General features: G+C 44.0%; 2 protein-coding genes across 11 annotated transcripts in view; one reads left to right on the top strand and one right to left on the bottom strand.

Annotated features, from left to right (window-relative positions):
- The window catches only part of LOC148343239 (formin), a 47720-nt gene extending 44639 nt beyond the window's left edge, over positions 1-3081 (bottom strand). The window contains exons 1-2 of one of the 3 annotated variants that reach the window (XM_088317591.1): positions 2922-3081; positions 637-2221 (exon numbers count right to left, since the gene is read on the bottom strand). In XM_088317591.1, the coding sequence (XP_088173717.1) occupies positions 637-2140 (1504 nt within the window). In that variant the 5' untranslated portion in view covers positions 2141-2221; positions 2922-3081. The remainder of the gene's footprint in view (positions 1-636; positions 2222-2921) is intronic. The other 2 variants (XM_088317574.1, XM_088317566.1) reach the window with 2 other exon arrangements.
- Positions 3082-5661: 2580 nt separating this feature from the next.
- LOC148343238 (ryanodine receptor 3) overlaps positions 5662-25162 on the top strand; it is a 93262-nt gene continuing 73761 nt past the window's right edge. For 7 of the 8 annotated variants that reach the window (XM_088317545.1, XM_088317552.1, XM_088317536.1 and 4 more), the window contains exons 1-2: positions 5663-6040; positions 24191-24310. In XM_088317545.1, the coding sequence (XP_088173671.1) occupies positions 5993-6040; positions 24191-24310 (168 nt within the window). In that variant the 5' untranslated portion in view covers positions 5663-5992. Of the gene's footprint in view, positions 6041-24190; positions 24311-25162 lie in introns of all 8 variants that reach the window. The other variant, XM_088317507.1, reaches the window with a different exon arrangement.

Raw genomic sequence — 25162 nt, 5'->3', positions numbered from 1 at the left:
TGCAGATGCAGGAGATAGCATTAAACAAACACAGGATTAGGATTTGTCTGTCCAATGAAAGGTTTCACAAAATAAGGGCATTGTAGTCATTTTTCCTACCTGTCGATGTCCCTTTGGCAGTTTTCTCCCAGGTGATTGGGGAGGGTGGGGGAGATGTGAGTTTCGAAGCATCTGGCAGTAAATTGGCAATGCTTCAGTTGACACAGTGCTCTTGAGAACCACGGTCGGGTCGAGGTTTGCGTCAAGTTTGAGCCTTTGATCAGAGACACTAATCTCCGACTTGGCCGCAGTGCTTAGAGAGTTAAAAAGGGATCATCTAGCAAATTATTCTCAGAGCCCGCTTGCTCTTTGTATGACTCTGCTGGGTAGCTTTTAATTTGTGTGGGATGTCACACGACATCGCTGAAACAGGAAAACAGACCACTGACACATCCTGGAGTAACTGCGACCAAAACTAATTATGAACGAAAGCTTGAGTAAAAACTCAAGTAAAAAACTGTGAGCCGGTTAGCCTAATTTCAGACCACAATAAAAATCTTGTAAACGAATAAAAGCCTTAAAATGACTAAACAACCAATTTCAATATGAACATCAAAATTACACGTGTGTTTCAAGAAATAATTCCAAATTGCTCACCTGTGGTTGTGGAGTTGCCGGAAGAATTCCACTTTCCGGAGTTGCTTGGCCGTCTGCTGAGATTCAAATCCAGATGTGTGACATTTCGCCTGTTGCCATTCCTGTCAGTGACGTCGGGAAAGAGTTTGAGCTCGTCTGTGTTGCTGGAGCTGTCTCGATCGTGGTCTACGTTTTTATCTGGGAGCAGCACGATGCGATGGTTGAGCTTCGGGCTTGATGATGGCGACGGTGACATGCTCTGGAGACTGTTGGAGGCAGGGAAGGATGTGTTGAAGATGCCAGCGAGAGACGGCGATGATGGGCTCTTAGTGGGAGGTTTAGCCAAGGGTCGGAGTTCATGGGTGTGGGAAAGAGGCAACCGTAGTCCCACTGCAAGCTTGTGACCACTCTTTTCTTGTTTTACCTTAACATGAGTATCGCTGCCTGATTCTCTTGATTGTCCATACTTCTTTGTATACGTGCTGATTCCTGGGTAAGAATCAGAAGACCCTGACCCATCTGGGCTTGTATGACTGACACGTTGCACTTTCCTCTCCAAATCCTGCATTTTAACGACCAACCGCACCCCCTTTTCCCCTCGGTTGGCTTCATCATGCTGCTGCTGAGTGGACTTGACTACTGCATGCTCCGCTGGAAACTTCTTAACAGGCCGAAGGTTGCTCCCGCTTTCTCTTCGGGTCAGGCCTTCCATCAGGCAGCAAGAGGCTGATTCAAAACCCTGCTCGCTGTCATATTCGGAGAAGTCATTGCAGAAATCCACATCAGAGTCAAACGTCCGGCTGTCCTCCGTAAAGTCCCAGCCCTCTCGGATGTTCTGGAAAGGTTCCTCCGTGGGCAGGAGCGGATTACCGACGACATTACCAAAAGAACTGTGAGAATCATCAACAGATGATGACGTACATGGAATCTCCTCCATTGTCGAGAATGTGGTTGCACTATTCCTAGCGGGATCATCAAAGGATGGAGTTTCATTTGAAATGTCCATCTTTGTCTGACTGTGCAGGGAATCTTTTGCACTATCAAGCCGCTTGCCTCCCTTCATCTTCATCTTTTTGCTCTTTGTTGCTGTTTGCTCGAGAGAATTTAAGTTGCTGCTGCAGACAACCTCACCTCCTGGGTCAACCTCCTGCCCCTTGGTGTAATCCTGCATTTTCCCGTCCTGATTACCCATCTTGACTTTGTTGGCACAATCCCTGCACAAGGATAAGAGTTCTGCCAGAAATTGGTGGTGCTCCGCAGCCAGCGAGCAGAGCTCTGCAACAGCCGCCCTTGTTTCCCGCTGGTAGCTGGAGGGTTTGCCCAAGGAGTTGGAAGACTGGCCTCTTTGTTTGGACACAGCAAGATCCTCATTTCCACAGTCATGGTCATTACTGGTCCGGGCTGAAGGAGGGGTGCGGCTCTTGTACTTGAAGCTCGGGACGGGCCGTTTAGGGAAATATAGGCTGATGTTGTTGAGCTCACGGATGGGCACATGCAGAACCAAAACTGTGTGTCTTCCCTCCATGATGTTGCTCACAGAAAATCTCGCGGAAGGTGGTCCACCTGCAGATGGATTTGACTGCTCATCCTATGGCCCATCTTGATGCTGTTTCAGAGTAAACAGCAATACATATGACTAAATACATGAAATGCACTTTAGGACACAAATACTAGTGACATTTATGGACGGACATGTTTGGACTATTACATCATTAGCTTCACATTAAATACTTTTGTCATATTGACTGAATGAAAAAAAAGGTCTAAGTCAGTCCTGTTTGCTAAATGGGTAAAATCATAAAGCCCTGCCTTATGTCCTTTTTCTCCTTTGACATGATATCACCACAAGGAAACTGAAACATTGCATACAGTAATTGTTTAATGACACATTATACTCATTTTACTCGTGTTTCTTTTCATTCCCCGTTTTCAGTCAACCATGAACGTTTTTCAATTTTTATCAGCTATGGACAACTTTTAACACTAAGAAAATGCATCTTTACTGTGTACATCCGAATCATGGGAGTGATGTCACCTTGCAATTAACCGCAGCACATGTATTTCCTTAACACAGCTATCATCGTTTGACTATCATTTGTGACGCTGCTCACATAAAAAACTAAATTCATAAATATTGCGCAATATTCACTATAACATGCACACGGAATACTGTTAGATGTCCTACCAGATTTACCTCATCTTGAGTTTGCGTTCCACAATGGAAATGCAAAGTGCGCAATATGCAAGTGCACCTGCAGTAGGTTAAATGAGGACACCAAGTTAAAACAAACCAGATATTTACTTACCCGATTCACTTGCAAGGTATGGTTTTTTTTTGGTCATGTCTGCGTTGCAGGCTTGCAGCCATCCAGAGAGGACTCACCGCGGATTTACTGGGCTCTTGTGCTATGATTGACAAGATCGGATCCAATGGATGGGATCTGCACTGCCCAACTGTGATGTGATTGGCTTATTTTCAATGAGTCCTGTTTCCAAATATTTTGAGCCAGTGCGGCTGCAGCTTGCAGTTAGGCCAAGGTAGCTGACGACAGCTAACGATGGTGTATTCCTCTCTTACGGTGGGACCTTTCATTGTTCTTTAGAATTTGAGGTACACGGAGAAAACACGGGCATTATTTTTGTCTTTTACCCCAGCATCGCTCTCTCTCTCTCTCTCTCCTTTAACAGCACTAAAGGCAAACAGTGACACCTAGTGGGGAAATCTGGTGTCGAACTTTTCAGGTCCTATTTGAATATATTAAATTATGACTGCTTTCTTTTTTTTCATGGTTGATTTGGTTTTAGTTTAATCTCGTACAGATTCATGGCACTGTTCGACTTGCATAATTTACATATAAGTTGTAAGGTACGCATATTATTGTTTTCACATTTTATGCTGAAATGCGTGTCTCATAAATCTGATATAGAAATGCAGAGGTATATATCAAAGTGAAAAGAATATTGGGGTCATTTTAATTTATTTCGTGAGCTGTGTTAAAAAAGTGAATTGAGGATGAATTCAGAGATTCACTACACTTACAGTGAAATATTTTATTAAATTATTTTTACATAGGCCTATTATAATTTGGTCTTTGCAATTATTATAGTTCCTAGTAAAACATGGACATTTCAAGAACATTTTATTTTACATAACGATTTAAATGATTTTTAATCAAGGTACAACGTAGAAATTGGTCTTCTGAAAAGTATTTTATTAATCTGTATAATGAGTTCCTGTTTTAAAATGTAACTACAAATCAAATTAATTTTTCAACATTGTAATTTATTTAGACGCACATGTTTAGCAGATGTACATCATGAGATGACACACTCACTTATGGCCATATCAGGAAAAAACCCATTTGTCATTGACCCTCTCCCGCAGGATGACGTTGCCAAAAGTGCTTTTTACTAATGAATTCATTTCAATTTGCGGTGATATAGCAATCTTGGCTATTAAGAAGTAAAGTAACCACATCAACCTTTTAACAATGTAAACTCTTTCCATTGAGTGATTGACTGTGGCGTAAAGAGGTTATTGCCAAGTATTAATGAAAAGGAGACTTACGTGGGAGAAGAAAAGGAGGTAAGATTAATCTTTACAGGACGCTGCACAATGTAACTGAACCAATTACTGTTATAAAAAGTTGTCTGCATGAATATAATAATCTTCAGTTTTATCAAGACTGCTAGACAGGACAGGTATTATCCATCCATTCATCCATATACCGCTGTTCTAGCTGACTTCAGGCAAAAGGTGGACTATACTATGGACTGAGCGCCAGTAAATCACTGGGCGCAAATTAAGACAGACAACCATCACATTTACATTCACACTGTCTCTGAGAGTTTAGACAAACCAATGCAGTCTCCACCAAAGTAAAATGACATCACAGGTCACATGACCAAACTCAGAAACCAGCTGAGCCGATACCTGAGCCCTGAGCATCTGTGATGTCATTTTCAATCGAGAGCAAGTCGAAAGGAGACATATCACTGAGTCCAGAGGACCATAGAAAGAGACCGCCCCAACTATGCTTTGTTGGGGCCAAAACAAGTAACCCAACAAAGAGTCCACAGAGTTCTCTCCATGTCCCTTTTGCCGTCCTGCGTTGGGGTCGCACCCCCGGCACTCAGCCAAGACCACACGATGTGCCTATTGACTCTGGGAAAAATTGCAACAAGTTTATTGGTGGGAAAACTCAGCTTTCGGGTAGAAGCTTCAGCTTCTGCCACCCACGTTCACTAGCTTTCAATACACATTAATCTATACAGAGGTCAGCAACTGTCCTCCACAAATTACAACACATCAGTGCTTCCTTCAGCTAGCAGCTCAATCCATTCTTCTTCTTTTGGTGTTTAACGGCGGTTGGCATCCATTTAATTGCATTACCACAATCTGACTGAACTTTCGCAAAGCACCCTCATTCACCTTCTACCCTCAGTCATTTTATGTGTAAAAATGTATTGAGGTTTCTCACTCCACCTCCCAATACACCACTCTCTAAAATGCTTTATTTTTTTTCACCTTTGAATTGCACCGGAAGTGCCGTCACGTGGCTGAAAATGTGACCTTCGGATGATGCCAACTGTGAATTGGACACAGCCGTTGGTTCGCGCAATTATTTGGCGCATATAAATTCTTTGTGGCGTTGTTGGTCACTATTCTGACGCTAGAGGGCAGCATTGGATTTAATAGGGCGGTTACTTCATTGAGAGCAAAAATACAGTTTGCACACACGACTACACTATCATTGACCGATATTATGATTCCCATTGTTAAAATCATAGACGTATGCAGTTAAGAGGACTAAAATTACTCTGTTAGATTTATAGTGGTTTTGCTGTCGTTTTAAGAAACGTTCTCTGGTTTTACTATCCGAGCATCCGAATACAGCTGTGGCCAAACATTGATTGTTTAGACGTGTTGCTCATCTGAGCTGGTCAACGGAGGCTGACGTGATAATATGCATGCTTTCACGGTCCATTTTGCAAGGTTTCCGAGAGGAACGGTGTCTAATAAACAGCAGTGATTGTTTGTTGGTATCGCTGTTGGACTATGTCATAATATGCTTGCGTTTTTCACGATCTGAGGGTGACGTTTCTGTCTCTCCTTGTTTCCACGACACCCCGTCCACAGTTGCCCCAGCCAGCATCAGCATCATCTTCGGCAGCAGCATCCTCTCTGCACACTCTCCTCCTTCCTCCTCCTCCTTCTCTTGCTTCCACCTCCTCCTCCTCCCCCGGGGCCACCGGTGAAGGAGGCTTGTGCACCGGGGTTTGGCCGGCAGTCTCGCCGTTGTACGACCGTGGATTAGCTGTATGCTCACGTCGACCAGGAAGAGGAGCCAGCGCCTGAGCGGGCTCACTTGCAGCCATGGCTGAAGGTGGAGAAGGAGAGGATGAGATTCAGTTCCTCAGAACTGTGAGTACCCGTTTGCTGATGTGCTGCTCTGCAGACTTCCCTTTGTCGTAATGTTATCCTCATCCCATTCAAAGCAGGTTGTTTCCTTCTAAATCAAGTGCCCATCATGTGGAATCTTTTTCTTTCTCATAACTAACATGATAGAGCCTTGTACACATCTTTAAGATGGTGATAATAGTGCCTTATTGTTTGTGCGGCATCTTCGTGATTACTTACTCTGCCATATGCAGCAGCACTATGCAGTCTTTGAATGAAGAAGTTGACAACAAGTCCATCCAGATCATTATACTGTATCTTAAATTGTTTGTGTACATACTGTCGTTACAGTGGCTGGTTGGTGTAAAAGTCTGTCATCAGTCATTAAATAATTTCTCTCTCGTATGGAAAGCCTCCTTAAGAAGGAAGAACTACTGTGCATGCTTGTGCTACATACTGTACGCTCACGACCACGTTTGGGTATGCTGCTTTGTGATGATAATCCTATTCAGTTTTGAATGACACAATCAAATAGATAATATTTTAATATTATGCATGTTGTATAGAACATTCAGTCCATCATACGGACAGTGGATTGTAATGTTTTGGTTTTTTGAGCATGGGGTTCAGGATTTTGGGCTAAATTTCATTAGAATGAAAAAGGCTTCGATCTACACGAGCTAGCAACCCCAGTGGGGCAAAATCTTAGAAACAATTTTAAGTCTGATATAAGGCTGTTATTACAACTATACAACCACAATAAAAGGTGTATTGTGAAACAAATGATTCTATTTCTTATCTGAGCATACTTGGTAGTTATGTTATTAAAGGCACCATTTTTCCTGTTTTGCATCCTTTAAGATTGTTCAGGGCTCCCTAATGTTATGACCAGTGAATGCATTTCAATGTGGTAGCCTGGCAGTGGGAGCAGACAATTGCTCCCGGCATGGTCTGTGCAGCAACAGGAGCAAAGGTCTATATGTAGCTAAGCGTAGCGGAGCGATTTATTCAAATATTCATTGTTATTCCTGATCATAGCAATTCAGTATGATTAGGACCGACAAGGCGCTCCGGTTCATTGCGATATGCAGTGTAGGCTGTCTTGGTAGCAGTTTAAAGAAGTAGAAATACCGTTGGCAAAAATAGATGATGACATAATGTGGCCATTTGTGGTCAAATTCAAATAGAGTCAAGTGCTGTCTGAAAATAAATCCTTACAGACCCCTGAGCAAGTTGGAGATGATTTATTGGAAATGAAGCCAGCATAGATGCCACTGATTTCCATTCAGGCCTAAAAACAAGTTCTTCTTACTGTATGCCTTTGTCCTCTGAGTTTAGACAACTCAATTTTTTAATTAAGCGTCCATTTCTACCTCAGAAAAGAACTGTCAAAATGCCAACAAAGAATCCGAGAAACATGTCCACATATCACCCAGCCTTTCGGCCTGAACCACATAGATGTAAGTGATGGAGTCTTGAACGTGTAGTCGACGCACTTTCTTCCCCCAAGAACAGCAGTGATCTTTTAAAACGTTCCTTTCTCTTGCTGTCTGTCGTCTGATACCTCCAGCTCATTTGTCCCCACAAGCAGTCAACCTTTTAACCATAGTGCATAGAGGTCACCAAAATCAGGATGCCTCCCGCTCCTAAAAGGAGCTGACATTTCTGCACCACTGCTCCTCTTTTCTGGGAAAGAATGTAAATTGCATCATTTCATAATTGCATTTTTTTTTTTTCATAGAGAAGCCTATTTTTGGATTTGGTACTTTTAGGTCAGTGAATGAGCTTTGTGTGCATGTGTGTGTGGTGAATGCAAATGTGAAGCTTTGTGGTGCAGTCAGGCTGCACCAGACGTGCCACAGCAGAACATAGTACAGAAATTATTCATCAGTCCAAGCACTGCAAGGATGAATACACACGCACTCACACACACGTACACAATCACACGCAGAAATTTCTGTAGCATAGGTGCTCAATTTACAGCTCATTGCTGCAGAAAAGAATGCTCAACATGCGTACATGTTAGCTTATACAAACAGAGCAGCGTGAGAACACGCATGCAGGAGACACTATGTGCCGTGTATTTAAGTGGCTAATTTGGGTTGCCTGTATCTGTAGGCTATATGCTCCTTGCTGGCATCCAAATGTCATCCATTATTGGAGTCAAAGCGCTTGATAAAGCAGTTTGCAAACTGCTTCTTCTTCTCTAACAACAGAAAGTAATTTCCCTGGAGTGGGTGCAGAAATTACCCCTGCCGGACTGCTGCCTATAAAGCCAACTCTGTGGGAGGAGAGGAAAAGAAGTGAGGCAACGCCTGAAGTTGAGTCGGTTGTGGGTAATTTGGTGCTGACAGGAAGAGAAGCGGTTTTGATCGTGAGCCAGGAGACTTTGCTTCCTCCAAACTGTTGTTCAATGTCACGGCGCTTCTTATAAGGCTGCAAATGCCATCCTGTTTTGAATTGGAGTAGCCCAAAGGTGCACAAACAGTGGCTTTATAATGAGCAGGGAATGAAATGAATACAACATCAGCTTATGGTCACATGAATCCAACTGCTCATTACCCACGAGGAGTGCTTAAATGAATTGGTAGCTCAGTGTGTGTTGTGTCATTAGAGTGGACACGGTAGGGAGCCATCGGAGGGATTCGGAAGAGCATGCCGTGTGATGATAAGTGCACAAACAAGCGCAACCTTACTGTTGCAGGGATCCCTGCAAGGCGCATATAACATTTTGGCAACTTATTATCAGTCCGAGTGGGCGTGGTGACTTTGAAAAGGCCAGACTGGCTGTGTGACTAACATGCAGTGGCAGCGCTCGACTTGTTTATGTGAAGGCGCCGGGCTTGCTTTGCATTCAGGAGATGACCGTCTGTGCAGAAACATAGAGGAAGGAAAATGGCAGGAAATATTAATTAGGCTCACCAGCGAAAAAAAAAAAAAAAAATCAGCAAATAACACAGAGCAGGCGTTAGGTGTCAAAATTGACTGTGCAATATGTGTTGTGACAGTGCCAGTGCTGTCTCTGCATCTGTGCATGGTCTGATGCATGTTTTTTTTTTTACTGACATATAGTTATTTCCCATTTCCACCCAATTCCCTTCCATCCACATCAGTATTTTACCCTCACTAATCCAACTCTACCTGCTGTTTGCATTTTAATGACATGAGCTATGTATCTTGTATACTGCAATGGTAAAACACCTCAACAGTTTTTATTGCTGCATGTTGATTCAATACACAGAAAATATTTGATTTAAATGGAAACTAAGCATGTTTGATGACCTCAAAGTGAGTCTTTGTGCAGTGACATATAATATATAACATATAATCATTCCTGGTTGTGATGTCAGATTCCTCATATTTGTTTGTAATATCACTTGCATGTATATAAATGTATTGCCATTAAACGGAGCAGCCGATGTTGATATTGATGTTCTAAAGATGTTATCTAATGATTCAAATAGCGATGCGTCAGATCCTGTGAGAGACTCGTATATTAAGCTGCACGCTGGCTTCACCGTAACCAGTGGAGTTCTGCAGTGTAGTGTGGCGCTATGTATGATGAAATAAGCATAGATGACATTACGATTGTGATGTCTTTCATTTCAATGCTGATCCCAAAATGATAATTGCTCAGTCTCATTCTAACTCGGTAGTGCTTGAATAAATGTGCAATGTCTGTTTTTGTCAGACATGACATTGATATGTAAAATAAAGAATTTAGTGATGTGTGTGACGTTGTGTAATGGTTAAGTATGGTGGCCCGGAAGAGCAAAATACAAAAAAAATATTTAACACAAGAGCAATGAATAAATACAAATCAAAATCACAAAAAAACACACAATCCTAAACACAACACAAAATAAAAAAAAACTCAAAAAGAAAGCTAAATATAACAGTCAAAAAAATCCCAAAGCAACAAAACAACAGCAAATCAAAAAACACATTTACAAATAACTAAACAAAACAACCAAAAATGTAACACAACTGAAAATGAAATAACACAAATAATACTAAACAAAACAAAAAAAATCTAACAACAGCAAATTAAAACCATAAAAATCATGAAACAACTAAATCCTAAACACAACAGAAAATAAAAAATAATAACGCAACAAAACAAAAAAAGAATAAACATAACAGCAAATAAAAAAAACCCAACAAAAACAAAACAAAACTCAACAGCAAATCAAAAAACACATTAACAAATAATCAAACAAAACAAACAAAAATGTAACACAACTACAAATGAAAATAAACACAAAAAACAAATGGATGAAGACACCGCTCATCACCCGAAGCGCAGGCTTGGAAGCGAAGTGTTCTGGCGGCTGGCAATACATTTCCTTTTTACATTTTTATGATTTTGTGTTTTATATTTGCTGCTGTATTTTGTATTTTCATTTTTTAAATTTACTTTTGTTTTTAGAATTGCGTTGTTTGTTTTTGTGATTTTTTAGATATTTTTTATTTTATTTTTTTGGGGCAACCAGCTTAAGGTTTACCTCGCCAACTGCCCGAAGACAGCTAGGATAGACTAGAGCACCCTTGTGACCCTTATGAGGAGAAGCGGCTTGGATAATGGATGGAGGGATGTGTTTTGCACTTCAGGGCCACATAGTAAAGTGTAATTGCAAATGCACATTTAAACCTCGTGAAAATGTGAAACTGTCAGCATTGATAAAAAAAAAATACAGATGAATGTACACCTCCGAGGCTACATTACCATCGATTTTCCTCATATCTCTCATTTCCGTAGTGTTCAGCTCAACAAAGTTGCTTTGTTGCAATAGTGGTGTTCAGCGTGTTCCGCTGCATGATCCAGTCCCAGAGATAAAATTGGCCTGAGAGGTAAAGGGAATTTGAGCTAGCGGGCAAGCCCACAGACATGCCTGTGGAAAGGTGCTCTAATGAGCTATTGATTGCGCCACCAAATGAAGAAATTTCCGCAGAAGTGTCTGTGGCATGCAGTAAGCAACCCTGAATGATCTTGTGTGTCAGAGTGTGAATATTTAACAAGGCAGTGAAGGAAGCTTCCCTCTGTGGAAGATCCTGTTAGTCTTTGTGTGTCTAGGTCATAATGATGTGTCCTTATTACTTGACACAATGCTGTAGTTGGTTGTATACTGAATTCGATTTTTATTTAATGTCAGATTTACAGTTGAGGAAATAATTATTGTTGATGCTGGTACAATTCCCGTAAGCCACCATTTGTTATGTCCAAAACGCTCCTGACTATGCACACAAAATAACATTTGTCAAAAGCAAATTTTGATCGGCAATGGCTCAATGTGTCACAAAATTATTTTTTGATACTGATTCCAAAAATGTCTTTTGTTTTTTGCTAGCACATTGGGTTTCTTCGTCATTTTCATTTGTATTTTTAAATTTGACCTATAAAAGCTTGCACAACATGGATTTGATCATACATTGTTATTCACAGCGGTGACATTCCAGAAAAAAATCATAATCTACCTGTCGGTGAACCGACCCCTTGATTCGTAAATCTGACTAAATATATTACCATATTTCAGCACTCTAACTTTTTCATAGATGTGAACGTGATTGTCAATAGTTATGATTGGCCGGCGACCAGTACAGGTTGCAGCCCAACTACCTCCCAAAGACAGCTGGGATAGGCTCCAACATATGAGGAGGATAAGCGTTTCGGAAAATGGATGGATATTATTATTATGATTATTATTATTATCATTTTATTTTTTTAATTATTTTAATTTGCTAAAAAACTCACATATTCGCTGTATTTGTGTTCAGGTATTGCTTTGGAAATCTTGTGGCGCCACAGAACTACGTTGAAGGGAGCCAAAGGTCATCATTTAATCAAAAGTCGGGCATTTTTTCATCTTTTGGCAGTTATAAATCTTTTGAAGGGCGCGTGGCTGTACTTGGGAGCGTGACATACAGTACGTGGCTGGCAATGAATGGCAAATCACAGAAGTCACACAGTCAATACACAGTTAACCACATGCCTAACTTGACGAATGTGATTGTGCTTGTGCAAACATTTGAATTTCAACAACACAGTATAATAGTGATGCAGCCATCCTGAGCAAAGTTCAGCCTGATAAAATAGAATCACATATGTTACTCTCGCTATAAATGACTATATTTGAACTTTTTAAGACAATTCCTCATTAGATGCACAGAGGATAAAAAGTCTCATATCCTTCCTCCCTCTCAAGAGGAAGAGCAAGCAGTGCAAGCAACAGCCGTGTAACCACAGAAACAATGTCAGTGTGTCGCATATTATTCATTAAAAGTCTTCGCTCTTTTAGCTGCGCTTGTGAATCATTCTCTTACACGCATCACTTCTGCTATCTGCCTGTAATAGGGTCCAATGTTCTTTCTTCCCACTGTGCCCCGAGTAAGCCATTTAGAAGAGTGTTAACTGCAGCAATCTGCTGCTGTTAAGCTTACTTTGCCCTCCCTCGTAGAAGAAGGTGGAATTTTCGCTGAGGCTCAAGACAGCTCCCGACAGAAAACACTTTTCTATCTTTATGCTTCCGGCAAGGTTTTTGTCACCAAAGCATGTTTTGGAATGGATTCAACTGATAAGTGCGAAGTTTACTTGATCTTCACATCCCAGTTGCAATGAGCGCAGCTTTTCAGTCACTGTCAAATATAAAAAAAAAGAGGCAGATGCTAACATCCCATCTTTTTTTAATTTAAAATTTTTTTTAATTGCTGTTATTGGCGATAAGGTTCATAAGATGAGTGCCTCTGTAACATCTGAAACAAAATTGTTAAGTGCCTCTTCTGGAAGGGTATAAACAAAATCTGATAAAATACAAAGTGCTTGACAAGAATTTGCTTTTCCGTTCATTTTTGTCAAAAGCCTTGAGTAACCTTTCCGAAGAATTGTCAGTTGTTACAGAATTGTGTCCCGGTGTCCGGTTATCCGTTGTCTCCCACTCTCTACTCTGATTCGGTTGTAAAGAGTCTCAGCTGTGCTTCAGCGTTAACATGTGAACTCTTCACCGGTGTATCATTGCAGTGCCTGAGCAAACAGAGCTTGACATAACAGAGTCTCAGCTGTAAGTCATTCTTAGCTCCCCTCTGCTGGGACAGCTGCAATGATACATGGATGAACGTGGAGAAAAAATTGGAGTCAAGGCAGACTTTAAAAAGCTATTCCTGGAATGTATGTCAAAAATGTTGAAAACAGGCTGCTTCCTGGCAAATTGTGACATAAAAAAAGGGATATACAGTTTGTATCAATCCATCAGCTTGACCTCAATATGAAATATCATGCATAACATATGTTTAAGCATAAATTCCCTGGTGTGAGAGTGGAAAATCATTCAGTGGACACTTCATTAGGTACTCGTGCATGACCACGCAACCTTATGAGAGCGCACAGTGACGAGAGAAAACAATTCTGCTCTCCAACCTTTTATGATGATATGACGTTCATCCACAAATCGTGGAAATCTGTGGCGTCGCGTTGGCATAGGTAGTTTAATTAATACTGTGTTATGTGTCCCAAAGCTGGTCAAACTTTTTTTTTTTTGTTGTTGAGAGTTTTCAAAGAAAAAAGAAAAAAAGGAAGAATATTATTTATTTGAAAAGTTACAGATCCAGCTGAAATTACCGGTAGTCATATCTTGACGCATCAAAACAAACTGATTCAAAATTACCAAGTAAAGAGTGTAAAAAAAAACTAAGACAACAAAACTAAATCACAGATTAAAAAACAAAGACCAAAACCAGAGAACACAAAATGAACAATTGTGGGAGCAACAACGCCCCAAAATTAATTTTGGCTTTTATTTTGAAAATTGGAAAAAATTCAGTGGTATGGGTGGGCTGTGCACAAAATTTGGGAAATTAGAAGTAAAAGCAAGAAGAATCTTGGGGCTTTTAGTTTGATATAGTTGAAAAAAAAATGTAGTAGGGATGAGCTGAACAGGTTGAAGTTGGAATGGTTTGAATAAGTCAATCATTTTTTAATTTTTGAAAAAAAATGTAAGGATGAGCAGAATGGTTTGAATTGATCAAAAATTTAGTAAATTAGTTTGTATTTGCAATGGTGAGAATTGGTCAAATGTAATGAAATAAGAGGTAATTGCAAAAAAAAAAAGAAAAAAATAATATATATATATATGATTTTTTTTGCTTTTATTTTGAAAAGAAATTGTCTGAAGAGCTCAAAGTAGGAACAGTTTGATTTGGTCAGATTACGTAAAAGGGCGGACTACGATTTTGGACTAACATGTAATATGTTGTAGTCGGAATAGTTTGGCTCAGTCGCGAAACGTAGAAGTTGTTGAAGAATGAAAACCGTTGGAATAAAAAAAAAAAAAGTACATCACATGCTTTCAGCTGTCACACACAACAGCAGTATCATAAGTAGCATTAGTTTCCGGACAAAATAGCTGCCCTATGTCTTTTTGCTTGAAAACTGAAGTACCAAAATTTGCTTTGTGTTCACAGTACAACAAATGCACTGCTTGTGCTACTCCCCCATTGGGCCTCCAAGAAGCTTTTTCACCTAAAAATACATCATGTTTCACAAAGAGCCTCAATTCCCTTGGCAAATGAGGAACAGGAGCAGGGCATCGTTGCCTTTTCCCCCTTTCCCTCCCAACTACAAACACACTTCTCAAATGCTGCCTCATATCCCGAATGCCATCACGTAGTGTAGGTGAAATACACTACTTATTGTTTCGGCACCGTATTGCGTAGCACAATCCTTTTTAGAGAGGTGTTAATTCCTGTAATTTCTCTTTTACTTTAATGGACTCAAGATCTAAAGCACCCTCGTGATGAAAATGCATAACCGTCGCAGTGAAACTACCACTGTGGAGGAGAAGCAATTTGTTACTGTAGCTTACAGACATCCTTTATACCTTAAAGTTCACTTAAAGTGTTTTTTTTTTTTTTTTTTGACCCAGTGCCACTTTCACACTTAATGGACATGTGCTTTGATTCCCTTCCCACAGCGTCAATGTTGGACTGGACATGTTGGAAAAATACACGTGTACAGTCTGTCTGCATGCTTGCAAACAAGCTTGCTTATTCATGTTTCTACCTTGTGGTTTTGCTTTCAACCTTCAACTGTCTTGTCTTTCTATCATGGTGGGTTTGTGGGCGGGACTGTGATAGCTGTGTCACCGCCTTCTCATAGAGTCTGAAGTTTGTCCTGCATTGATGTTGTAGCTTGAAACATCCCACTAACGATCCTTCCTCGTATGCTCACACTGCATGGGCGACAGACAGTGTGCGAGAGGAGTGAAACTGCCGCCCAGCTGCATTTTGTACTCCAGCTGTAGCATTCTGTCAAGTACAAAGTGTTGGCATGTGTGTCAGCCTGTGTACACTGCTGGCTGGCAGCGGGCCCTTGGTGAACTTGTACTCTTAGCCACAACACTGGAGTACATTTTCACATCGGCGCCGAGGCACTTCATATATCAAAGGAGGAGTCACGTTGATTTTAAAGAATATTGCTCACAGGTGGCAGATTATTCCCATACAATTTCAGTGAGAATTGAATTATTCAATAACAGAATGAAATACTCTGCGGTTGGTTTGATTTGATTCACTAGGTGGGCAAAGTATGGTGTGCGGGCCATCTAACTATATATTATCTATGCATCTCTCCATCCATACATCCATCTCTCTCTCTCTCTCTCTCTCTCTCTCCATTATACAGATTGCTACACTCACCTGTTGCCTACTTTTTTTTGTACCTACATGTTATAGCATGAATGGTGTTTTGCCACTGGATGGTTGTATTTTATTAATTTTACCTTTAATCCATTAAGGATTTTATTTCAAGTCACAAAACATAGAAGTAGATGGCGTTGCACTTTTCCAGATTGTGCGTTCCATATAAGAAGGAGGAGCCAAGCTTTAGCCCAAGTTAGCCCGGACAATGCATCTCAGGGAGTCCATGCCCTGTGATTGGCTTAGTGCATTAGTGTAGAGACCTTCAATAAGACCGACAGTCACTATGCAAAAATGTCCACCAATGTTGTCTTTTCCCAAAGCATCCAAGGAACATGATTGGTCGAAACCAGGAAAGCACCATGATAGGGAGTGCTCATTGATATGCTTTAGTGCTACACACGCAGGTCTCTGAGGTAAATGGATTTTACAGTGTTGTTGCAGTATGCACGCAATGGAGACGACAGGATTATAGATTTGAACAGAACAAAGGAATAAGACAGGGGGGGGAAATATCATAACAGAGTCAAATTCAATCTCAAGGTGCCCTTGGAGACTCAACTCAGGCCCAAAATTCTTCTGGGATCATTAAATTATTCACTTTGATGACATTACAAAACTGTGGGTCTTCAAATAACATTCATATCAGTGAGCTTTTTTTTCTCAATTTAAGAGAGGACTTTTGGTCTCACATGTCACAAGATGGCTCTGGGTTTCAAATATTATTTTGGTCCTTATTGTTGCATTTTACAGGTTGCTGAGGCACTTGTTTAAAATATTTAGTAATTTATGGAAATCCCAATAAATCTTATCTCGATTACAGATTATAATTATTTTTCTTTGAAAACATTTTGCATTGGTAGTAGACAGAACCTGTTCCAGCGTCAAACTGCGACCACAATTAAATCTTTATTAACTGTTATTTTTAATTCTCTTGCTTTGCATGTTGTTTAATATTTAGATGGGGAAATTAAATAGTCTTTAAGGGGAGGTCAACCTTAAAAAAATATCTGCAATAATATGTTCTAGGTGCCGTCACAAGACTAAACATGGCATTCTGATTAATATTATGTTTTTGGAATATGAGTTAAGCAGCATAATCCAGCTCTACTGTCTTCTGAAGCTGAGCAATGATTGGTCGTTATCTCAGCCCTGAGCAACTCTGATGTCATTTTAATTCAGCAGGCAATATTCACAAGAATGCCGTATTTCGACTAGTAGGACTAGATAGAACATATTCCTGTTTAAAAAAATCTTGGGTTGACGCTTTAACTTAAAATATCAAATGATGATGATTCTGTAATGCAACGATGATGTGCCTCAGCCACTGATCTTTTTAACTTCCGGGTTAGTCATGCAAATGCATGAAGTACAGTCCAGTATTCTTCTTCTGTTCTCGCATTCTTTGTCCCTTAACACCCCTTTGTTGAGGCTTTGTCTCTCTTTTAGTTAAATGTCCCAAGCAAATATAGAAAACGCAAAACACAAACACATAGTTAATTCTTTCTAAAAAGAGCCGATCAATGACGTCCTTTTGTCTGGCCTGGATGTCATCAGGGGACTCACTTACTGAACAACAATTTGTGTTGAACCGAGGTACAGCAGGGACCATATAAGCAAGAAGGCTGGTGAAGAAGGGATGGCGAGAATAGCTAGCCTCTGTCATTAAATATCTCACAGTCCTTCGACTAGAGAAACTGTTACATAATGCGCAAAACTTTATCTACCTCAAATTTCCAAACCAGCCTTATGTCGATTCGACATGAATTTCAATATGCCTATTGATCTGCGACTTCATCACAACTACTTGAAGATTATACTCAATGCCTGCGAGCAATGGCAACAAGATTTTTTAGATTTACTTTATAATAAAAATTTGGAGTGCTGCCTCAAAACAAATATCAATCCAGTTTATTTTCTGAAGCTCCTGTCCCCATAAAGGTCATAGGTGAGCTTAATTCGATTCCAACATCATTTTGAGTGAGAGGCAGGTAAATCATGAACTGTTCCTCAGCCAATCGCAGGACACAAATAGACAAACATTCGCATTCAAACTCACATTCATGCCATTGACCAAGCTAACGTGCATGTTATGTAAACCCGTCCACCGTGCTGTCCCAAAACATGACAATTAACCTGTTTTATAAGAAAATGTATCACGCGCCATTGTCCAAATAAATCAAATATATTAAAAAAATGATTGTTGTTGTTTATTTTAAGATCAAAACTCATTATCTCCTCAGAATTTGAGTCAGTCTATTGAAATTGGCCGGCATGAGCGCTGACTAAAAAAAGTGTGTCATGCACATCAGAGCCCTGAGGCGTATTTTCGATTTTCATGCAGCTTTTCCAAACGAACAAATGAGCAACAAAAAATGTGTGTACGTGCATGGATCAGAAACGTGGAGCAGCTTTCATTGCACTTTTTCAGCAGCCCGTGTATTTTGCTACTTTATTACAACCGCATTCTGCTCCCAGCACATTCCTCACATTAAATAATGCAGTTGGCCATTGTACAACAATCTCCCGCCCCCTTTCCCCGTCCCAAAACGCCACATATCAGCAGATTTCTGCTTACTCTGCTATCACTAAGAGTAACTAGTAAGAATTCAGCATTTATAGTCTTGACGACTATCATCTCGTTTATGCAACAGCAGCACTGGATGCTTGTTTTTAAGCAAATTTTTTTTTTCCCCGAGAAAAAAAAAAAAGCAGAAGTAGCTTCTGGCAAAGGGGATAATTGAACTGATATGCAATCAAGCTGGCAGCAAGTGCTTAGCAACAGTGGAAGACTTGAGCAGAAGCACTGCAGTCAGGGAGACCAGCCATTTGCATGAATGTTGTATGACATCCTTTTAACAGAATGTTATTTACATGCTCCAGTAAATAGCGAGAATTAAAAAAAAAAAAACAATAATGTTTCCTAATAGCAATGGCTTTGCTTTATCATGTTTATAAGACGTGTCATGTTTTAATGCAAACATCATGTCGAGGTTGAGGAAGGTGAGGACCCAAACGCAGGGAAGCCAGGCAGGGGTGACTTAAAGGGCATTTATTAAACAGAAAACTAAGGCAAACAAGGAACTTGGAAAAACTTAACGACAGGAAACCAACTACAGGGAGAGGCGACAGGAACTGGCAACAGGGACAGGCAACCGGGACAAGCGACAGGGACAAGCGACACTTAAAATGACAATGAACCAACAAGAACTGAAAGCAACCAGGGAACTAAATACACACAAATTGACGAGACAACGAGGAGCACCTGGACAAGACATGGAGGGTTGGAAGGACCGGATTGGTTGACACTAGGGCTTGGGTAAACGAGCACAGGTGGACACAATAGACAAGACGAGACAAGACACATATACAAGGCCAAAACATGAAACCAAATACTAAACCAAAAATAACAAATACAAATCATGACAGTACCCCCCCCTTAAGGGACGGATCCCAGACGTCCCAAACACAAACAAAAGAAAATTGTCCAAAATCAGGGTGGGCGGAAGGGGGCCAGGAGGCGGGACCACAGTCCGCGATCAAGGCTGGTCAGGCGGGCGTCCGGGAGGCCAGACCAGCGAGTCCAGCCGTGGCCCTTCAGGCGGCCGTCCGGGAAACCAGACCAGGGAGTCTAGCCGTGGCCATTCAGGCGGGCGTCCGGGAGGACAGACGCATAAGTCCAAGGGCGGCCATTCAGGCGGACGTCCAGGATGACCCGAACACCGCATGGAGTCCGCTGACGAGGCTGAGACGAGACGCGGCGGCTGGACGCCGGATGCAGCCGAGACCGGAGCTTGGAGCAGCGACGGGGCGGGCGCAGCCGAGGCAGGCACTTGGAGCGGCGGCTGGTCGTCGAGCCCCGCCGAGACAGGAACGTGGAGCGGCGGCCGGTCGTCGAACGCCGCCGAGAATGGAACGTGGAGCGGCGGCTGGTCGTCGAACCCCGCCGAGACAGGAACGTGGAACGGCGGCTGGTCGTCGAACCCCGCCGAGACAGGAACGTAGAGCGGCGGCTGGTCGTCGAACCCCGCCGAGACAGGAACGTGGAGCGGCGACCGGTCGTCGAACGCCGCCGAGACTGGATCGTGGAGCGGCGGCCGGTCGTTGAACGCCGCCGAGACTGGAACGTGGAGCGGCGGCGCTTCGTCGGGCGCCGCTGTGGCAGAGACAAGAAGCGACGGCGGGTCGTCATCCACCGCCCAGGCAGGAAACTGGAGCGCCGGCGGATCGTCGAGTCCCGCCGAAAAAGGAGCTTGGGGCGACGGCGGATCGTCGAGCACCGCCGAGGCAGCGACGGGAAGCGACGGAGTGTCCTCGGGCGCCGCCGGGACAGGGAAGTGGGGTGGCGGCGGGCCGTCTGGCACCGCCGAGGCAGGGATTTGGAGCGGCGGCGGGCCGGGCGCACCAGAGGCCGGGACTTGGAGCGGCGGCGGGCCGGGCGCAGCGGGGACAGGGACTGGTGGCGGACGCAGAACGTGCTCCGCCGGAACAGGGACTTGTGGCGGACGCAGAACGTGCTCAGCCGGAACAGGGACTTGTGGCGGACGCGTGGCGTGCTCCGCCGGAACCGGGACTGGTGGCGGACGCAGGACGTGCTCCGCCGGAACAGGGACTTGTGGCAGACGCAGGACGTGCTCCGCCGGAAGAGGGACTTGTGGCAGACGCAGGACGTGCTCCGCCGGAAGAGGGACTTGTGGCGGACGCAGGGCATGCTCCGCCGGAACAGGGACTGGTGGCGGAAGCAGGACGTGCTCCGCTGGAACAGGGACTGGTGGCGGAAGCAGGACGTGCTCCGCCGGAACAGGGACTGGTGGCGGACGCAGGGCGTGCTCCGCCGGACCAGGGACTTGTGGCGGACGCAGGGCGTGCTCCGCCGGAACAGGGACTGGTGGCGGACGCAGAACGTGCTCCGCCGGAATAGGGACTTGTGGCGGACGCAGAACGTGCTCCGCTGGAACAGGGACTTGTGGCGGACGCGTGGCGTGCTCCGCCGGGACTGGTGGCGGACGCAGGACGTGCTCCGCCGGAACAGGGACTTGAAGCGCTGGCGAGGCGCCGGAACGGGGGTCAGCAGCTCTCGGGAGGCCAGAACGGGCCCCAGCAGCTCGGGGGGAACCGGGACGGGGCTTATCAGCTGGCGGGGAGCCGGAACGGGACTCATCCGCTGGCGGGGAGCCGGAACGGGGCTCATCCGCTGGCGGGGAGCCGGAACGGGGCTCATCCGCTGGCGGGGAGCCGGAACGGGGCTCATCCGCTGGCGGGGAGCCGGAACGGGGCTCAGCAGCTGGCGGGGAGCCGGGACGGGGCTCAGCAGCTGGGGAGGAGCCGGAACAGGGTTCAGCAGCTGGCGGTGAGCCCGAGTGGGACTCTGGAGGCTGCGTGGTTTGCTGCAGCTGGCGAGGAGCCGGGACGGGACGCTGCAGCTGGCGAGGAGCCGGGACGGGAGGCTCCAGCTGGCGAGGAGCCGGGACGGGAGGCCCCAGCTGGCGAGGAGCCGGGACGGGAGGCTTCAGCTGGCAAGGAGCCGGGACGAGAGGCTGCAGCTGGCAAGGAGCCGGGAGGGGACGCTGCAGCTGGCGAGGAGCCGGGAGGGGACGCTGCAGCTGGCAAGGAGCCGGGACGGGACGCTGCAGCTGGCGAGGAGCCGGGACGGGACGCTGCAGCTGGCGCGGAGCCGGGACGGGACGCTGCAGCTGGCGAGGAGCCGGGACGGGACGCTGCAGCTGGCGAGGAGCCGGGACGGGACGCTGCAGCTGGCGAGGAGCCGGGGCGGGACGCTGCAGCTGGCGAGGAGCCGGGACGGGACGCTGCAGCTGGCGAGGAGCCGGGACGGGACGCTGCAGCTGGCGAGGAGCCGGGACGGGACGCTGCAGCTGGCGAGGGGCCGGCACTGGAGGCTGCAGCTCGTGAGGAGCTGGGTCGGGGGCCGGATCCCTATCAGCCTGCCGCCATAGGGATTCAGGGGAACGGGAGACGCGAAGGACACGAGGGACCGGGACTACAGGGGCTGGTGAACGTGCGCTACAAAACGTGGGTCGAACGGAAGGTGGTGCAGAAACCGACTGTGGACGAGGTACAGAAACAGACGGACGAAGTGAACTAAGTGAATTGGAAAAACGTGACTCAGGGTGTAAAAAGTGGGTGCTATTACGAGAGGTGGCAGATCCTTTACTCGGGCGCCGTCGTTGACCACCTCGCGGAGGTCCAGGATAGATGGCCAACCGGGTGCCCAAGTAAAGGTCTGATGGGTGTGATTCAGGTGTGGACTCAAAGGACTCGAAAGGAAACCGTGACAAAAACTGACTGGGAGAAGAAAACTCATGAGAAAAATCAAAATCTGGGTCAAACTCGGAATCAGACAACTGAAAATAGGGGTCATCATCTAAATCTGAATTAACAAAAACATGGGGGGACAAAATGGTGTCGTAATCAAAGATGTTAACACAAGACGAAGAAGAGTGGCAAACTGGCTTGGCGGAACATATGGAACTCACACGAAGGGGTTGGTCGGCAGGCTGAGGGGGGTACCAGCTTGGGCGGCGACGGCGAACTCGTCGCCGTGAGCTTCCTGCTGGGTCCAGTATTGGTTGGTTCATTCTGTCGAGGTTGAGGAAGGTGAGGACCCAAACGCAGGGAAGCCAGGCAGGGGTGACTTAAAGGGCATTTATTAAACAGAAAACTAAGGCAAACAAGGAACTTGGAAAAACTTAACGACAGGAAACCAACTACAGGGAGAGGCGACAGGAACTGGCAACAGGGACAGGCAACCGGGACAAGCGACAGGGACAAGCGACACTTAAAATGACAATGAACCAACAAGAACTGAAAGCAACCAGGGAACTAAATACACACAAATTGACGAGACAACGAGGAGCACCTGGACAAGACATGGAGGGTTGGAAGGACCGGATTGGTTGACACTAGGGCTTGGGTAAACGAGCACAGGTGGACACAATAGACAAGACGAGACAAGACACATATACAAGGCCAAAACATGAAACCAAATACTAAACCAAAAATAACAAATACAAATCATGACACATCAGCTCTACCTCAGAAGACTCATTTGAAAAATGTTTTTAAATACATAACACAATTGTGGTTTTGCACACCAGCACAGCCGCAGAAATCCAGTTTGAACTTTTCCAAAACCATCACGCGTGTAGTTAGAATATAGTCCAAGCAAAATATACTGTGCATGTATTAATTTACACAGGCAATTACTTGTCTTTCAAATCCTTGAATGATACAAATTCTATCAATTGCTTCAAGCTAATTTGCACCATACAAACAGTGTAAATAGCCTTAAAGAGATTGGGCAGGCTCAAAGGGATCAGCCGTGGATGTGTTTGATCATCACATTTAGAAAGGAAAACCTCCCAATTAGTCAGTCGAGGGAGAGAAAAACAACTGTGTGTGTGGGGGTGTGTGTGTGTGCGTGTGTGTGTGTGAAGCTTTGACTCTGTGTGGTGTACTTGAGTGCTCAGAATTACATTTGCAGCATAGCATGCTTGAGGAATATGAAACGATTATGCCTCATAGGAGAAAATGTTTGGGATTCAGGGTGTTGCTCAACGATTTCTATATAGTCTACTGACGTGAAACATTTCACTAAATTTCGAAACAAACAGCAGCAAAGTAAGATGTGGTTGGTTGGTTGGTGTTTTAGTGCCTTTTGGTGCCCGTCTTTAGGGTAGTAAATGTTTTTTATTTGAGATGTATGGATTTGCTGGGAAGTGTTCAGCGTAAAATGCTGTTAGCAAATTGTATTCATCATCAAGCAGGCACACAGTTTCTTCTTCTAAGTGCATTTTGAAAGCTTTTTGCTTGTATAAATTAGGGGCTGCTGCGCTTTTAGCATTAGTATTTATTGTTTTTATTTTGGGACAAGGGGAGCAACGCAATTTTGAAACCTTGCTCTAAAATAATGCATCAGGTCAAACAGACAAAAATAACAGTAAAAAATTCCACAGTAAATATAATTAAAGCTGACCATTGCCTTTGCCAAGAGGCTCATGAATTGATTCAATTTTGATTCTTTAGGTGTGATTCAATTTGATTTTGATTCTTTAGTTTGCGATTCTTTTTGATTTGATATCATTTTAAACTGCAGTATTGATTCAGTAAGAAGTAAAAGTACACAAATAGCAGTAAATATTCATAGGTTAACTCTGTCATATAGACTGGGACACATATCACTTTTTTTTACGCAGTAATCCAGGTAATGTCAACGGTTTCATATCACCCCTTGTATAGAACCATACCAGTCTGACGCTTGTAGAATTATCCCACTGATTGCCGTTTTCAGTTTAGTGTTGCCACTAATCTTTTGCCTGTTTGCATTCATTATTGCACTGCCAGTGCAGTGGCGACCCTCTGAACAGTCCCATGGCCCCGGAATCTAAGTGTCCTGGCCAAAGGAATTTGGTGTGGCCATGTGCTCCACATGAGTGCACACCCAGATTGAAGTCTGTTTTGCCTCGACAGGATGATGAAGTGGTGCTCCAATGCGTGGCCTGCATCCAGAAGGAGAATCGAAAGTTTTGCCTGGCTGCTGAGGGGCTCGGCAACCGGATATGTTACCTGGAGCCAACGTCTGAGGCAAAGGTAGGCTCTCAAACAATCTTCCATCTGTCCATCCATTCTCTACCATTTATGCTGTTCACAGGGGAAAAAAACACAAAAGTAGAACATGCAAACACTAGGCCTCTCAGTGCAGATGTACAGGGTTCAATTCCAGCTCCGGCCTGACTGTGTGGAGTTTGCATGTTCTCCCCGTGTCTGTGTGGGTTTCCTCCGGGTAATCTGGTTTCCTTCCACATTCCAAAGACGTTCATGGCAGTTTGATTGAACTCTCTAAGTTGTTCCTAGGTATGAGTGTGAGCGTGAATGGTTGTTTGTCTTTGTGTGCCTTGGGATTGGCTGGCAACTAGTTCAAGGTGTACCCCGCTCACTGCCCGAAGACGTCTGGTATAGACTCCACCACCCCTGCCACCCTTGTGAGGAAAAGCGGCTCAGATAATGGATGGATGGATGCATGCCTTTTTTTTTTTTTTTCATAAATGCCAATGTTCATCCTGATCAAGTGTCCCTTCAAAGGAATATAAAGACAACCATGCTCAAAAGGGCTGGCGTGAACTATCCCAAACATTGCAACAAAGAAAGGCGATTTATTTCACTTTTGAATCAACCAATATGCATGTGAAGACGGCATACCACGGTAAAATGTCGTGTGAATGGAGCCGTGTGCGCATCTGCTGCCCACATGCAAAACGGTCTGCAGACGTTCAAGAAAAGGAATCTAATCAAATATGTACTTTATTGGAGTTCGATGTTTCTGCTAAGCTTCTTTATCCGAAACCATATTCTTTCTCGGTAAAATCAACTGATGTAGACACCCAATGCCACAAAACAGTTTACATAAAAGTGAATTGGATGAAAGGTTGTTTGTATTCCCCC

This window comes from Idiotropiscis lumnitzeri, chromosome 1 (genome assembly GCF_059441095.1).
Source record: "Idiotropiscis lumnitzeri isolate Australia: NSW breed Sydney's pygmy pipehorse chromosome 1, RoL_Ilum_1.0, whole genome shotgun sequence".
NCBI classification, from domain to species: domain Eukaryota; kingdom Metazoa; phylum Chordata; class Actinopteri; order Syngnathiformes; family Syngnathidae; genus Idiotropiscis; species Idiotropiscis lumnitzeri.
This window is presented reverse-complemented; position numbering and strand designations above follow the sequence as displayed.